The following is a 17,552-nucleotide window of genomic DNA, read 5'->3' as shown; positions in this document are numbered from 1 at the left end:
TTAGTAGAGTTTGCAGAACAGAATAATATGCGGATAATGAACACCTTTTTCCGCAAGCGGGTTAGTCGAAAGTGGACGTGGAGGAGCCCGAATGGTGAGACTAGAAATGAAATCGACTTCATACTCTGCGCGAACCCTGGCATCATACAATATGTAGACGTGCTCGGCAAGGTACGCTGCAGTGACCATAGAATGGTAAGAACTCGAACTAGCCTATAGACTTGAGGAGGGAACGGAAGAAACTGGTACACAAGAAGCCAATCAATGAGTTAGCGGTGAGAGGGAAACTAGAGGAATTCCGGATCAAGCTACAGAACAGGTATTCGGCTTTAACTCAGGAAGAGGACCTTAGTGTTGAAGCAATGAACGACTATCTCATGGGCATCATTAAGGAGTGCGCAATAGAAGTCGGTGGTAACGCCGTTAGACAGGAAACCAGTAAGCTATCGCAGGAGACGAAAGATCTGATCAAGAAACGCCAATGTATGAAAGCCTCTAACCCTACAGCTAGAATAGGACTGGCAGAACTTTCTAAGTTAATCCACAAGCGTAAGACAGCGGACATCAGGAACTATAATATGGATAGAATTGAACAGGCTCTCAGGAACGGAGGAAGCCTAAAAACAGTGAAGAAGAAACTAGGAATAGGCAAGACTCAGATGTGTGCGTTAAGAGACAAAGCCGGCAATATCGTTACTAATATGGATGAGATAGTTCAAGTGGCTGAGGAGTTCTATAGAGATTTATACAGTACCAGTGGCACCCACGACGATAGTGGAAGCGAGAATAGCCTAGAGGAATTCGAAATCCCACAGGTAACGCCAGAAGAAGTAAAGAAAGCCTTAGGAGCTATGCAAAGGGGGAAGGCAGCTGGGGAGGATCAGGTAACAGCAGATTTGTTGAAGGATGGTGGTCAGATTGTTCTAGAGAAACTGGCCACCCTGTATACGCAATGCCTCATAACCTCGAGCGTACCGGAATCTTGGAAGAACGCTAACATAATCCTAATCCATGAGAAAGGGGACGCCAAAGACTTGAAAAATTATAGACCGATCAGCTTACTGTCCGTTGCCTACAAAGTATTTACTAAGGTAATCGCAAATAGAATCAGGAACACCTTAGACTTCTGTCAACCAAAGGACCAGGCAGGATTCCGTAAAGGCTACTCAGCAATAGACCATATTCACACTATCAATCAAGTGATAGAGAAATGTGCAGAATATAACCAACCCTTATATATAGCTTTCATTGATTACGAGAAAGCGTTTGATTCAGTCGAAACCTCAGCAGTCATGGAGGCATTACGGAATCAGGGTGTAGATGAGCCATATGTAAAGATACTGGAAGATATCTATAGCGGCTCCACAGCCACCGTAGTCCTCCACAAGGAAAGCAACAAAATCCCTATAAAGAAAGGCGTCAGACAGGGAGATACGATATCTCCAATGCTATTCACAGCATGTTTACAGGAGGTATTCAGAGGCCTGGAGTGGGAAGAATTGGGGATAAAAGTTGATGGAGAATACCTTAGCAACTTGCGATTCGCTGTTGATATTGCCTTGCTTAGTAACTCAGGAGACCAATTGCAATGCATGCTCACTGACCTGGAGAGGCAAAGCAGAAGGGTGGGTCTGAAAATTTATCTGCAGAAAACTAAAGTATTGTTTAACAGTCTCGGAAGAGAAGAGCAGTTTACGATAGGTAGCGAAGCACTGGAAGTGGTAAGGGAATACATCTACTTAAGGCAGGTAGTGACCACGGATCCGGATCATGAGACTGAAATAACCAGAAGAATAAGAATGGGCTGGGGTGCGTTTGGCAGGCATTCTCAAATCATGAACAGCAGGTTGCCACTATCCCTCAAAAGGAAAGTGTATAACAGCTGTGTGTTACCAGTACTCACATATGGGGCAGAAACCTGGAGGCTTACGAAAAGGGTTCTGCTGAAATTGAGGACGACGCAACGAGCTATGGAAAGAAGAATGATGGGTGTAACGTTAAGGGATAAGAAAAGAGCAGATTGGGTGAGGCAACAAACGCGGGTAAACGACATCTTAGTTGAAATCAAGAAAAAGAAATGGGCATGGGCCGGACATGTAATGAGGAGGGAAGATAACCGATGGTCACTAAGGGTTACGGACTGGATTCCAAGGGAAGGGATGCGTAGCAGGGGGCGGCAGAAAGTTAGGTGGGCGGATGACATTAAGACGTTTGCAGGGACAACATGGCCACAATTAGTACATGACCGGGGTAGTTGGAGAAGTATGGGAGAGGCCTTTGCCCTGCAGTGGGCGTAACTAGGCTGATGATGATGATGATGACATGAATCCAAGGAAGGCATTGGGGAAATAAACACCTTTTTCTCCATCAAACTGTATAATGTAATTCTGATGAGGGTCAAATTTGCGATGAAGTTCGTATTCGCAATAAAGGAATATGCATATGAAAGTGTAAGAAAAAAAAAAGCTTTGTTGCCTCTGAGAGCCAGACCGCACAACCTACGCATGAAACGTGCAGTGAGGGAGAGATAGTCTTTAATGAAACTTGGGAGGTGGCCTGCTTGGCGGCACACTTGTAACATACTACTCCAGATGTACGCGATGGTGAACTGAAAATTTCACACGTAGGGCATGCGGCAGACACACAATGAACACAAAAGACCCAACACAAAGAAATAATGTATCTCGTGTCACAGAAACGTGCCGCGCTCAACCACTGAGTTACGGCGACGGTACTGCATGCGTTAGTTTCGTCACGCATTTCTGTGCACGAGTTCATAACCTATAGCCCCGGAAGCGTCAGCCAGCACCACTCGTAGCCAGGACGACGGATGCGGGGCACCCTCTAAACTGCAGGCTACACGCACGCGTTACGCAGGCTCCACGCGCGTCATGCAGAGGTCGGCGGCTCGGCACCCAGCTGTGGTAAAGTTGCCTTTTCTTCAACTTTCATTTCCTTTTTCCTGCATTGCAAATGCGAAGTTTGTCGCCATTGCTAATCCTCACATAATAATTAACTGTGCACTTCAGTAAAAAAAGCTATAATTACTCTTTGCTTCAACTGGCATAATTGTCTGCCGGCTTCATATGCTTGTTCCGTGTAGTAAATCATTCTCAGGCCTTTTTTTCAGACAGGCCAATAGGACAAGTCGCTTATAGTGCCGAAGTGTGCGGCACTCTGTGTAACTTGTCCTTGTAGTGGAAGCGCGTGAACCTTGTAGAGGCTGGACAGGTAAGCAGAGCAACGAGACCACGTGCCCGAAGCTGTCGAACATTGGAAGTTCATTTGTTATCTGCGGCGTCAGTGTTCGTTGACGTGAAGAGGGGCCACGTGGCCCATTGTTTCCTGCGCCCACGTACTACACAGCACTGTAAACGCCTAGTAGCTACTAATAGCATCAGGTGGTATCGTAACATTATATTTAGCATAGAGCGATGCTCCTGTACACGTTCTGGACATGTGACTGCTCGTCCGTATACAGTTTCTTTGTTTGGCCACCTTCATCGCGTGTAACTCTTTCCTGTTTTGTGGCATTGAGTAACTACTAAAGAAAAGAAGAAAAGAAAAAAAAACGTTTTTATGAGCAGATGCCAGGATGGCTTGCGCAGAGGATAGTAGTCAGATTTGAGCGCACGAGTAAAAGCGCTGAGGCTGAACAGCGCGGAGGAGGAGGAGAAGGAAATAAAGATGAGGGCAGGAATGTTAACCAGAAATGCGTCTGGTTGGCTACCCTACTCTGGAGGATGGGAAAGAGGGAAGAGAAAGATAAGGTAGATAGAGGGAGGGGACGGTAACGGCGTGGAGGTTCACAAATCACCAATGAGGCAACGGATGACTGATAGTGATGGACCTTACAGCACAGGTAGCTGTGGTTAATGGCGCGTACTTTTATTCTCACTCGTGATAGCTTCTCCGCATGAAAAACCAGCTAAGCCGTAGCGATAAATTGCGATGGAGACTCAATGAGGTGAAGGTATATAGAAAGATTAGAAGAGCACGAGTTCATCTTGCAGATAACTGCGGATTCGCGTCTGCCCGAAGCAAAATGCTCCCTCCCCTTCACTCCATTAATTCTTTCATTAAGTCCGCAATTCGCCTGCCCTCGGCATTCCACGCAAAGGGCCAATGACACTGTGGGGGTGCCGTACGTTGCTGGGGTACCAACCACCGAGGGTTCGGGCTTAACGAGCCTCAGGACCGCGTCAGCCGTCGCCTCGCGTAATCTACCGCGCCGCTGTGCGCGTGCGCAGCCTGAAGAAGGGTCACCGATCGCTGCGCACGCAAGAAAACACAGTGTTGCCCTAAGTTAACGTGAATAGGTTTATTTGTCTCTGGCGACAACCAACGCTGCACCATACCCAGTCCTGGGGCGGCGCGGGGAGCAAACAGGCTCGTGTATCACGCAAGGGAGAAAGAATACCGAAAAAAAGAGAGGCGCAGCTTGCGCGTCACTGCGGGAGGCAGGCTCCCCACGTCACGCCGCTAGGGAAGAGTGTCCCCGCGACTATGCTGCGTAATCTGGCGATGACCAATGGCGCTGCTTGCTAGAGCCAGAGAAATCGCCGTCGGCTTGGGCTTCCGATAAGTGCGGCTCGGCGTAGTGCAATTGCGTATCCACGAGCACTAAGCACACGAAGCTTTCTTTCTCGCGTTCGCCCAAGCATTGTACCCGAGCGTTGTGCGCATACGTTGTGTGTTTGCGCACGCCTGTTCGTTTTTTTTTCCTCCTATGTTTCGCCACCAAGCCTGACACGGACGTTTCCTGCCAAGGGAGCGAAGCGACCCGACGGGAAGCTCGGTGGTGGGTGCTTAGGTAGACTCCGTTTTAGTGCGTCCGCAGACCGATGAGTGACACGTTGTTACTGCGAATTCGTTTATTCTTTATTATTCAGTTGCACTTTATGCCGCAGTTCATGTTCATCGCTGGGTGGCGTGTACGCAGCGCATGCCCATGTGGCACTATACTCCACCCGTCGCCGACGATCGTACCATTCATTGGCTGAGCGCCGAAGACGCATAGCGAAGCGGCAAACCTTATGTTACGTACTCCCCAGTGACACGGGTTAACCACTAACGACAAAAAAACTGACGCTTCGCAATTACACACTTTGTGTCGGCCACTATGATCCCGTTTGGACGGAAGTTTAGGTGACGAAGCAAACCTAGTCGTTCTTAGAATTTACTCAAACATACATTTTTGAGGCGCAACAGAGGCAATGTGCGCGAGCGACAAATCTCTCCAGAGATAACGTTACCCAGTACAATGTACTCACACTTCCCTCTGGGGACCTTTTGGGTCGGGCAAACGCGAGAAAGCTCTCGTCACTAAGCAACGCTCTTCGTCTTAGCGTTCGGAAAAGGAGCAACACAAGGGACGCGCTCCTCGTAGGTGCAAGGCACAGCAGACGAGCTCAATTCCTAGCGACGCGCAAACGAAGGGGCCGGTGTAACAGAGGATAAAACGTCTACTACGTACCGTGAGCTGTCGCGGATAAGAAGCCTCCCTCACGCTCGCGCGGTCGATCTAGGACATTTTTACGCCGATTACGCCGGCAGCGCTAGCGTCATCGCGCCAAACCGGTCGGTGGCAAAAGCCACCCCCGACAACCGTCACGGGTAGAAAGGGAGAGGCATAGGGAAGACAGAACGAGTGAATGCCCGCACAACGCTGCGTGTACTGCAGCTGGCGGGCTTCCTTTTTCCAGCTCAAGCCTTCTGAACTTGCGAGCAGCATCATCAAGCTAATTCATGGCTCTCCTGCACTCGTCACAAGGAATTCCTTGTGACGAGCAAGAACTTTGCTCCTGAGCATACTCCAGAAAATAAAAAGCACTTTACGCTACGCTACCACGTATTACGAGTGCCAGCTGTGATGCAGCGCCGTGTTTTGTTTAAGGCTATAGTTTGCCGCAAATTTGTTGGCGTTGCTGGTTTACGCGTGCGACAGAATAATTACCCTATTACATTCAAATATATGTATACGCCCGTCAAGGGCTCAAACTATTATTTTGAATATGCTACAGGTGCTACTCTCATCATAGATCATACTAGATCATACGATAATATGATTAATGATCATAGATCATTAATCATATTATCGAACAAGGTAACAAATAGTTTCTTTTTCTGCAGGAAAACAAGTTTATTGGCAAGGAAGAAACGTGTACAGCTCGATCGACACAAATTACCATACATCTCGTTTACAGTAGCGCCAATACTGGCAAAGAAATAAACCCAGGGAGTTTAGTTGTGCGAATGTCAATATTCATTCGATTCTGTTTTGCATTCCTTCAGACCAAATCGTTTTCATTACGCATTTCGTAGTATAAGAACACACCCTGCACGAATTACGTTCGCATACAGCACCTACGTACTCGCTCGTAAAACAAATATCAACTCTGACTCGCTCTCCCTTAAAAAGGACTGATGAAGGGCTATTTCGTCCGTGGAGAACTTGTGCTGCTCTACATAGACTCAATTTTAACATGTTTACCGAACAAAACAGAATTAAGAGATCTGTACTTCTGCTTCTCAAACCGGGAAACAAACAGCTGATGGACAAGGCAAGTACGTTACCTTCGCAAGTGACAGAGCTAGGCTGTATTTATAAATCTGTAACTGTCCAACGTGTCACTATGAAGATGGTTTCCAGTTTTTATACAGTCATAAATACACCGCAGTTCCGCTGTTATACGGCCGCAGCAGCAGCACACGACGCACGCCGCTTGCGACAGGCCTCCTACAGCGGCGCCATTTTTGTCGTCATGAGGCGCAGAAGCGCTGAACTACACTTCACGCCCGGCAGCCTGCACACCTACCCACGTAGGCACATTACCACATCCACCGCTGCAACCGTTTGTTCTCCAATCATCGTGAATTAGCCGTGCACCTTTCCTGTTCATTTCGAAACGAACGGCGTCGTTCAGAGGGCGCCGTTACTGCATCACTGAAACGAATGGCAAAGTGCAGCACCTCGTGAACAGGTTGAGGTCGCGCAGGCGAATCGAATAGACCTTCAATGCAGCGGAAAAGGCCGAGGGATTCACGATAGGTGCACGCGCGCTCCGAAATACAGCGAAATCGGAGACAAATCAAGGATGCACGCAGCTGAATGATGTAGCCCGTATAGGTTCCAGGGGAGCGGTCAAATTCAGAGAGGACGTACCTGGAACCGCGAGTTATTTTCGTGCGCCAACCTTCGAATGCGCTCAGAGTAGTTTATCCAGCCACCTATTAACTCTACTTGTGGTTCGTGCAGAATGTATTTGAAAACGCTTACCATATGTGCGTAGCCGATTGTGACTTCCCTGTGAGTATGGATATGAAGCTTCACCGGGGAGTGAATGATCAATGTCAAGTCACGCACGTGTGCATCCCATGTCGGTGTGAAAGGTCGACGCCGTCGAAGTATTTTAGGGGTAATACATGTTAATCACTGAACGTTGATTCCAGTAGGAAAGACGTCGTGATCGGTAAGCGAGAAATCAAAGTACAGGTTATTGAGCCACGGCTCTTAGTTGCAGTGATCGCAGAAGTACGGCTAAGGAAGCATATTCTTTGTCTTTTCGGGTGACTGCTTTTCACCATCTACACTCTTAAACAAATGTACACCCTTTGGGGTGTATATTTACCAGAGAACGATAATCATGATCTGTCTTGCGTTTCCTTTCTTGAAAACGCTTCGCTCGCTTTTTTCGTGTCGATAATGCTGTCCTGCTGATAACGTGCATGCCGTTCGTGACTTGGAAGTACCGCGCTCGCAGCGTTAAAGAAAGGAAATGCGGACAAGACAGATGACAATTATTGCTGTGTGGCAAGATACGACCCAAAGGGTGTAATTTCGCTTAAGAGTGATAGCAAATGTTATCGCTTAGCGCGGGACGCGCCCGCACGTATCTCAAGTTTCTCGAATGTTATCGATGGTTAATTATGCTGTCTGTTGTCACCGAACCTTGTGTAATCTGATTTCATGTATGCGCGACGCGAACGGTGTAGAACTTTCTGGAAGACACCCGGACGCCAGCCATTGCTCTGGAACCTTCTATGATGTATAAAAAACTGGCGCTCTTGAACCGCTGAGCAGACTTCCGAGGATCGGCGACCGTGTACGCCGCCATCATTGTTCTTTTGAGTGTAACTTGCTTTTGAGGGCACAGGTTCACCCAATAAAACGCTAGTTTCTTCATTCACAGTTTTACTGCCTTCTTCGCCGTCACTACCACGTGACAATATTGAAAGGAATATGTATTAAAAAAGAACACTTTCTAAAATGACGGCAAGCGTCAAGACGAAACTATATAATGTCTTTATTTTCAACAAAACAATGTGCATTATTCGCAGCAACATAAATGTCACAGTAGACAGTAAACTCAACTGCACTGTATACACGACTAGTCCGTATGCTGCGTTTATGGCGCACTTGTTCGTCCGTTGGAACACATCAACGCTGAACAGGAGATATCACCTGCTTCTGGCAGCCGTTTCTAGGACACGCACGCCAATGGGCTTAGCGAATAAACGTTTGCATTTTGAGTCCTTAGGGAGGAGATCAAACAAGGACGGGCGAAGTTGTTAGGAATGCTGCCGTATTCCGGAAAGTGCGTATGCAACGGCCAGCACGAAGAAGAGAAGAAATATGTAGAGGAATGCCGACGGGCTCTTCTTCTTGCGCCTGAAGGAGGTGCATTGGTCGTTGAGCGGGTACATCACCCTGTAGCGCGACTCGAGGATCGCCTGCCGCGCGCCAGACCACGGGTGCGGACCTTCGAGCCGGAACTGGTACGGCACGCAGGGTCCGAGCAGCGCGCGGAAGAGTTCGTTGTCCGTGAAGAAGTACTTGAGGAGGTTAGGTCGGGCGTCTATCTGGTTGGCCAGCTCGTCCATGTAGTTGATCCAGTCCACTTGGATGGTGTGACGCGGGGACGAAACGTAGCGGCGCCGCATGTATTCTCGCTTCTTGCGGATGTTCTCGAACATGGCCTCCTCCGAGGGGAGCGAGCGTTTCTCGGACAACAGCTCGGCCATCCAGCGGCTCTGCGGATGTCAGACCAAACACATACTGTCAGGGTAACTAGAACTCAGTCAGCAAGAACGGGTAGATCGACGGCGTGGTTTCGTATACGCGCCATCGGATTTTCTTTACAGTGCTGCGTGGCATTCAGTTAAAACATATGCGCGGTCGTGAGAGTCGAGTCCGCGCCTAAAACCGTACAAGTGGCGACGCCGTATTTTTCGGTAGCACGCGAAACTCTTGCTGAGATCACTCGCTTTGTTGGTGTTTTGCAGCCGTACACGTGCGGTATTTCTGGCGATTTATTAATTATCCGAGGTGAGTCGTTCCGCGTAAAATAAACGTTTCTTTCATATTCTAGTTGAACACTGTGTCGCGGAATAAGTCGCCATCCGCATTATTACTCACGTGGCCGCTGATATTCGGCATACGAGGTCTGCACCGAAGATTAATGCAGTGAGTCATGCACCAAGAAAGTGAGAGAGGATGTAGCGGTGCTGCTCCCTCGCTCTGTCCATCCGAAATGACCCGGTTGACCTGCAGTGCGTACTAGCCGGATGACTGTATGACCAGGCAGAATATTATGCTTGCACATTTTAGAGCGCAGCTCTCAGGCGTCCATTCCTGCGTTGAGCGTCGGCGTGCCTCGGCGTCGTTCCTCGGCGTAACCGACCGAACGAGCACAGGAACAGATGAAAGCGAACGCGGAGATTGGCGTGAGATGAAAGAAGAGAGCGCGAGGAGTAAAGTGGAGGATAAGGCTATAGCAGTGAAAGCATGAGGCGGAAAGTGGAGGAAGACAGTATGGCGAAAGGGTGAAGAGGAAAACAGAGTGCCCCACGAGACTACGACCATAGTATTTTTTTCTCGATTGTATGGATCGTTTGGTAATCTGACTGTATGCACGACACGAATTGTGCTGTACTTTTTGGAAGCCGCACGATTAGACTGCATCATTTCCGTAGTCTGATTGTATGCGCGACGTGAACTGTGGGGTATTTCTGGAAGCCACGCGGTTGCGCTTGAACCTTCGACGAGTCATTTATAAAAGCTGACGCACTTGACCGGCAGATTAGACTTTCAACGATCATTCACTCTGCTCGCCGCTATCGTTGTGCTTGAGCGTTACTTGATTTGCAACGCTTCGCTCCGCTTGCGACGTACCGCACGAGACAAACTGTCTGCTTCAGCCAATATATCGCGGAATGAAAACATGTATAGAGCTGCGCTCAAATTTCGCATTAGGGAGTATCATAATCGTCGGCGAATTTTTTTTGTGCAACCCACCTTTAGTCTTTGTCGAAATTGAAATCGACGAACAGAGGGAACAAAATAAACGAAGCTCAAAATTCTCGTGAAATTAAGCATGAATAATGCAGAAACTCATCATATGTTGCAAAAAGCTGAAGGAAAGGGTTCATGAAAGGAAAAAAAGTTACCGACGATTACGTTACTTCCTAATGCGAAATGTGAGCGCAGCAAATAAGCTGTTTCACCTTTTGGATAGATTGAGGCAAAGAAATCGAGCAACACATGTATGCGCTATCACATAATTTTTTTTTTATTTTTCACACGTATTCCTTTAACAAAGACTCCACTAACAGTTCTTGACAGTCATGAAGGAAGCTTTGTGGTCGGAGAAATAGACTGATATATGTTCGACTTGGTACACCAATGCTTGATTCTCAAAGACGAGATCTATACAAGTGCCTCGCGAGGTTGTCACAGCCGTGGGGGAAGCAGAGGCTAAGCGCCGCCGCCGAGAAGACCCTGCCGTTCGCGCCGCCGAAGCGGAGGCTCATCGCCGCCGTCGAGAGCAACCAGCAGTAAGCGAGGCTGAAGCAGAAGCTCATCGCCGCCGCCGAGAAGACCCTGCAGTTCGCGCCGCCGAAGCGGAGGCTCATCGCCGCCGTCGAGAGCAACCAGCAGTAAGCGGAAGCGGAGGGGGGCGGCGTGTACACCCAGCGGCAAACGATGGGGGCAGAAGCGCGCGCAGCAAGCGGACAACACGATAAAGGGAGGAGGGAAGAGATAGCAGCGACTGACTGATGCCGCTGACGGCGATAGTGAGTCAACCCCAGCTATCCGCCACACAAGAACAGGGGGGGGGGACCCTTTCCTCCTCTTTCTGCATGGCGGCGACGGTGTTCTATGCAGTCACGTTATCTTGACTCTCTAGCGGCGTCAGCGGCATCCAGCGGTATCAGTCGGTCGCTGCTAGCGCTGGGGGGATGAAAGGGGGGCGGAGCTGGTTACGAGGCCGACGACGACGCCGACGACGACGACGCGAAACCCAGGAACGGACGCCAAAGAGCTGCGCTCTAAAAACTGTGTTCAAGCATGTCCAGCGTTCTCAGGAAGGCCGTGAAGAACCCAAGGAAAATGCAAGACCAGAGTGCTTCTACATCTGGGATGAAGTTGGAAGCATTGATCCTGTGTGTTCTCTTGTGCTAAGTGACCGATGAATCCCTGTTAGAATTATAGCAGAATCACTTTCCTTTGGGCAAATTCTTCCGTTATAAAGATTGTGACAAATTAAAGGTTTTCGCCAATATAGCGCCGAAACTTCTGACTCCTGAACAAAAAATGTGACGAAAATATTCTTGCGTTGGTTGGAAAACCTCAGACGTCTGAGATGAATTATTGCAAAGGGCCGTCAGCGGTGACGAAGCTTAACATTTGCGAATACGACGTCTTACTGGAGTCGCAGAGCAAGGAGCGGAAAAAGATGAGTGAAGGCCAAAAAAGGAAGAGTCACGGAACAAAAAAATCAAAACTCAAAATCATGTTGATAGTGCCTTTTTACTGCCGTCGAATTGTGCATCACGAATCTGTACCCCAAGGTCAAACTTTCAAGGCAGCTTTCTACGTGGAAGTCATGGAGCGTCTGAGAGATCGAGTGAGCCGCGAGCGACCCAATTTGTCGACAGAGGGGCTCTGGTTTCTGCACCGTGATAATGCCCCTGCACACTCTGCAATAATAATGCGTGCATTTTGGCCCGCAACTGCATCGCTGTGCTGGAACACCCTTCCCTTTCCAACTAACAGGATTTAGCCCCCAGTGGTTTTTTCTTTCCCCTAAGTGCAAGCTGGCGGTCCGGAGACCGCATTGCAAGGATGTGACGACAATCCAACAGGAAACGACCTCGCTGCTGAAGCACTTAACAGAAGAGCACTCCCCAGGGTGCTTCCAGCAATGGAAGAAGGGGTATAGTATCTAATGAGGAGCATTTTGAAGATGACCACATTGATGTATCTGAAGGTTTGCGAAATGAATTTTTTTGAACGAACTGCGCGATCTTTTGGGGATATACCTTGTTTGTCTACGCCGGTGCTATATACTGCTTTATGCTGAGTTCTTTAATGGTTCAAACAGACTCACCTGCATCTCGGCAATTGGAAATATGGCGCCGACCGGTTGGATGAGCCCAATGATGGCCAGACTCGGATGCTTCAACTGGGGTGGGAAGACGTACTTGTACAGCTGCACTTGGTTGTCCACTACGGACACCACGTCCTTCGGTAAGAAAGGAAACTTGATCTGGTATCCTGTGGCCAGGATTACGTCGTCCAGCAGGGTCACCTGAAGCAGCACATACATGTTTTAAAGGTGTGTCCCCAAATGCACTGTTTATGTAGCTCTGTGTACTTCACCGTATACAAGCCCTTTGATTGATCGAAGGCTCTGTAGCGTGCTGCCCCATCGAATTCTGTACATGCTCTGTTTGCTCTTACCAGTGTTATATTACATAGCGTCATACGTCAATGATGCTCAGATCCAAGAGTTCTTCATGACGACACTGGCACAGTTTGCAGCAGGCACAGTATACAGTCCAATCACTGGCCGCTTGCTTAAGTTAACCAGTGCCTATTCGCTCAGATTTCGACAGAGGGACGACTCTTTTTTTTTGCCAGAAGTGATGGACCTTGATAACAAAATGACGGTTTTGTTTAGCATATTGAACATGCACTTTTGTGCATAGCACTACTGTGCAGACCTACAGAAACGCCTATTTTTTACGTTGTGACCTTAAAATAACGCATCTGACGCCGCGAGTTCCGGACGAACGAAGACATTTAACTGGTTTTGACTGCAGCAACAAGAATATCTCAATATGACTCCGCGTGCGATGCGAAGTTCGATCCGCATACCATCAACAGCCGCATCCCAAAAGTTTCCGAGTGGTTCGATATCACAGGCTCCCCAATAATCGAACTGTTCGATCAGCTATCTACATTTTTGAGACATGTCGCACATTGTATCGAACGTGACATCATACATCACGGTGGAAACAGCTGCTGCGACTAATGCAACCTAGCGGAAGCTTGATGGAGGCGGTTGTAAGTAGTTTGTATACGTGCAGTGTCGAGTCAGTCAATCAAAAAAGAAAACCAGGGCCCGCAATCACAAGAACGTCTTACGCTAGAATTGTTCGTAAGAGAAAATTTTACCGAATATGTCATTAGCAAAGCCAGCTGGCTCATGGCAAAGGGCACTTATGAAGGAAAAGCTTTGTGAATTCGGCCCCAGGAAAAGACTTCCTCAGTGGCCTCCCTCTAATCTCCCTCCGCGTGCGCTTAGCCATTAGCCGGCAACATTCGCTGATATGTCCAGCATTATATATGATTGACTGAAGATTTGTCTTACGAACAATTCTAGAGCACGAGCTTTCTTATGAATAAAGGCCCAGATGACTTTTATGCGCAAGTGTTGATCCATCGAACCGACACATCGAACCGTCAGAAAGATAAGCGCTTCGGGCTGTTCAAACCTGTTGGAAACTTGTTCGATGCGACTGTTGGATGGCCTACAAGTATATACGAAGGATCGGACGGCTTTTACGTCAACATACTTGTTTGGAGGTTGAGATCTCATGTCAACTCACCTTGTCGTCGCCTTCAAAGAGTACGCCGTCTTCGGTGAACTCGACGATGTCCTTCTTCACGCAAACCTTGCCACTGAGGATCAGGTTGGGCAGCGCGTCGTTGACGGTCGGGTGTTGTGCGTTGTAGCGGTGCTTGGGCTTGAGTCCGTAAGCCTCGTGGTTGAAGAACCCGTTCAAGATGTTCTCCAGGTAGTCATTGGTCACCGATTCGGGCAGGGCGCGCATCATGTAGTTCTTGAGCCGCGTGGCTAGGAAGATGTCGATGGGCATGCCATTGGGGCCGACGCGCTTGGCCACCCAGGCGCCCCTTCTCGTGGACAGGTACGTCTGCGAGTTTAAACACGTGCGCGCAAGTTTAAGCACGTGTAAAAGTAAACACGCGTAAACTATTGGGAGGAAACTCAGGCTTCAAACCTTAAATATATACCTGCTGCTTCAATGACGCGAGTGCCGATCCTTTTTTAAGACAGTGTGCGATGGTGATTATCCAGTTATTTTTTCCGTAACTCAATATTAGTGGCGTTAAATGGCAGTAAACCTGTGATAATTCCTGGTAAATATTAGTCGTACTCGAAAGTAACTATTGCTCATTTAAGTGAGAGCACACGTTGCAATATAAGGGTTGAAGCGAGTAACTTCTCAAGCCATGTCCACTTAGTAGCAATCTTGGGACTATATAGTACCGGTTCTGAGGTGCACTTCACACAAGCTTGCGGATATATGCCCTGGATATCCACTGAGTATCTTGCTATCCTCAAAATCTTCCTGGCGCACGAGACTGCCTTCAACATAACTGGCCTTCCGACATGTAGCGGCTGCTGTATTTTCTTGCTTGAATGAACAATTCTGGAAATCAGCGCTTCGTGAGTTTGTTTACGAGTCTTCTTTATCCTCGTGTATTCGTCTATTCCGCAAACCTGCGTGGACTCCTGAAACCCGCGAGCTGCATGCAGAAGAGTGGTCACGCGCACAAAACGCAATGATTTGTGCATGCGGTATCGATATTGAGGAAATGATCTGATGCAGTTGCGGTGAAGCTGTTACGTCATGTTTACCTCGAGGGCAACGTAACTGGCGTCGACGACGGCGTCGACGGCCGAGTTGCCGATGCCAACCACGGCCACCCGGTGGTCTCGGAACGTGTCGGCGTTCTTCAGGCTGTGCGTGTGCACAATGCGGCCGCGGAACTTCTCCTGCCCCTTGAAGTGCGGCACGTTGGGGTACACGTGGTGTCCCACGCACACGGCCACGGCGTCGTACGTCTCCCTTCGGTCGGTGTTCGCTTCCAGGTCCCTGACGAGCACGTCCCAGCGGCCCGTCTTCTCGTAGTCGGCGGCTGGCATCACCTGCACCACGTCGTGCTTTGTCTTCACGTACTTGGTGACGCCGAAGTGGTCGGCGTAGCTCCGGAAGTAGCCCAGCATCTTGGTGTTGTGCATGTAGTTGGGAAGATCCTTGGGCGGTGGAAAGTCACTGCGTGACGGAAAAATTGCGCGAAGTAGAGGCAGTTTGGATTAATTAGACCTGTACTGGGTACCGGGAGAAGGTCGCGAGAACGTTTGTTTGGTTGACTATTGGTTGATTATTCGGTTTAATTATCTGGTTATCTGATTACTGTATGCGGATTCCCGACACATTAATGTTTTTCAAGAGGACTGACTGTTGGACTGCAGTTGGTCTTGTATTCTTACTATGGTTGTTTATAGTGCGAAGTGGTGGACGGACACAAACAAAACAACAATATCGACAAGATCGGGCGCCGTTCTCTCATTTCGATTGTGTCCGTCCGACACTTCGCGCTCAGCTGGCACAGTAAAAAATGTTCCTACTCCCAGTTTCACAGGGGACGTTCATAAAACCCACCCCTCCTCCCCATGGTGTCAAGGTGGGATGTCGGGTGGAGGAAACTACGTCTATAGAATGCGGGTGGTCTCCTGGCTCACCTGAAGGCGCTCATCTCTTTGCTGGTGTTTATTATGGTAGTGCGCATGACTGACGCCCGCCCCTCGACGTCATCGTCGTGGTACGCCCAGAGGCCTCCCATGTCCGTGGACCGCTCGTACAGCACCACGTCGAAGCCGTAGTCGAGCATCTGGCGCGCGCACGTCAGTCCGCTCGACCCGGCGCCCACAATGCACACTTTCTTCTTCGACATGGTCTGATTTAGTGACACCCGGATACGTCCGTGCCACACTTTCTCTCAGCGGAGGCCACGCCACGTGCCGAATACCTGCAAGGAGAGAATAAAAAAAAGAAGGTCACGTCTAGTAAATAGTCGGGAATATAGATCTATAAAAATACCTATGGATTTCAATACTAGATGTTTTTCGGAACATTGCACCGAAAGTTGCGGAGCGCGGTACCTGTTGAGCCTCATCCTATGTGGAAAATAATTTCCTAAGGGTTTTAAATGCGATTTATGAAGCGGCTAGAAATTGTACGATGGCTCAGTGTGTTTAAGTTTTCACTGATTTATTGGCTCATTCATTCATTCATTCATTCATTCATTCATTCATTCATTCATTCATTCATTCATTCATTCATTATTTTTTAAAAGTCCCAAAAGAACACTGGAACTACACTAGAGAGGCAGATCAACTTAGCTTTGCGACAGCTTTGTTCGAGTGGTCTAGGAACGTTTTAGTGAAGGGCTCCGGATGACCACCTGCAATTCTTTAACGTTTATTCAAGTTTATTCAAATTCATTAAAGTTTATTCGTCAACGATGCTATTTTTCTATAAAACTACATTCCGTATTATTAATACACAGGGAGCGCCAAAGCTAGTAATTTTCAGGCGGGTCTAAGTAGAAGTAAACCTTAAACACAAGAGCGTTTCCACACTCCGTTTCCCGACGAGTGCGTCTGCCAAGGACAGGGACCAAACCCGCGATTTCTTTGTCAGCAGAAATGTTTAATTCTTGATAGTGTCATCAATCCCGAATAAGGGAGAGAGAGAGAGAGAGAGAGAATATGATGTAAGGAACTTAGTGATGTTAATGGAATGTGTTCAGTTGGCTTGGTTGGTCAGGAGAAACGCCCACGAATTTATAATACTCCCGGTTGGTACTTTGCATTTTGAATGCTGTGTCACTTCGGTGTGTAACTCGACAGCTCGACGGTTGTTGTTGTTGTTGTTGTTCAAGTGTAGCAGTGTCATACGCGGTGTCAGCGAATGCTAGCGCAGCACGGAAACACTATAGAGGGCCGATCAACGTTTTTAAAGCGAAGTTTTCTTTGCCTACTTTCCCAGATTTGGCTTGGCTGCATGGCTGTTAGGTGCTGTTGTGGGTCGGTAGCTTTCTCAGTGGATATATTTGTGGATATATATGCAGCGCTTATATGTCAACTGAATGACAGCACCAGTGAACAGATTGAGCTGATATGTTGTGCATATTAAAGAAAAACAACTCCCTACATGAAGCCTGAACATATAATGTCGGCTCGCAGATATCTCTAAAGCACGACGATCTGTTCGTTGAATGATGATTCATATTTGATGGATTCCTTGGTTTACTTCATTTTCTTGGTCATTCGGTGTGTGCCACTGGAGGTGCGCCCGTTCTTGGCCAATCCTCCAGAATTGGTATCTCCCAGTGTGCGGCAAAAGAATCCCTAAATGTTTCTTGATATAGGTGTCACACTTTTATTGCATAC

The 17,552-nt window shown here is 48.3% G+C and overlaps 1 protein-coding gene across 4 annotated transcripts in view; it reads right to left on the bottom strand.

The window, feature by feature from the left end:
* Positions 1 to 8,282: 8,282 nt before the first annotated feature.
* Positions 8,283 to 17,552, bottom strand: part of LOC142579119 (flavin-containing monooxygenase 5-like) — a 38,773-nt gene continuing 29,503 nt past the window's right edge. For 3 of the 4 annotated variants that reach the window (XM_075689007.1, XM_075689008.1, XM_075689006.1), the window contains exons 2-6: positions 15,840 to 16,126; positions 14,952 to 15,369; positions 13,897 to 14,223; positions 12,393 to 12,593; positions 8,283 to 9,033 (exon numbers count right to left, since the gene is read on the bottom strand). In XM_075689007.1, coding sequence (XP_075545122.1) covers positions 8,572 to 9,033; positions 12,393 to 12,593; positions 13,897 to 14,223; positions 14,952 to 15,369; positions 15,840 to 16,051 — 1,620 coding nt within the window. In that variant the 5' untranslated portion in view covers positions 16,052 to 16,126 and the 3' untranslated portion in view covers positions 8,283 to 8,571. The remainder of the gene's footprint in view (positions 9,034 to 12,392; positions 12,594 to 13,896; positions 14,224 to 14,951; positions 15,370 to 15,839; positions 16,127 to 17,552) is intronic. The other variant, XM_075689010.1, reaches the window with a different exon arrangement.

This window comes from Dermacentor variabilis, chromosome 4 (assembly GCF_050947875.1).
Source record: "Dermacentor variabilis isolate Ectoservices chromosome 4, ASM5094787v1, whole genome shotgun sequence".
Taxonomy (NCBI): Eukaryota; Metazoa; Arthropoda; class Arachnida; order Ixodida; family Ixodidae; genus Dermacentor; species Dermacentor variabilis.
Note: the sequence above shows the minus strand (reverse complement) of the source record. Positions and strands in the feature narration are given on the sequence as shown.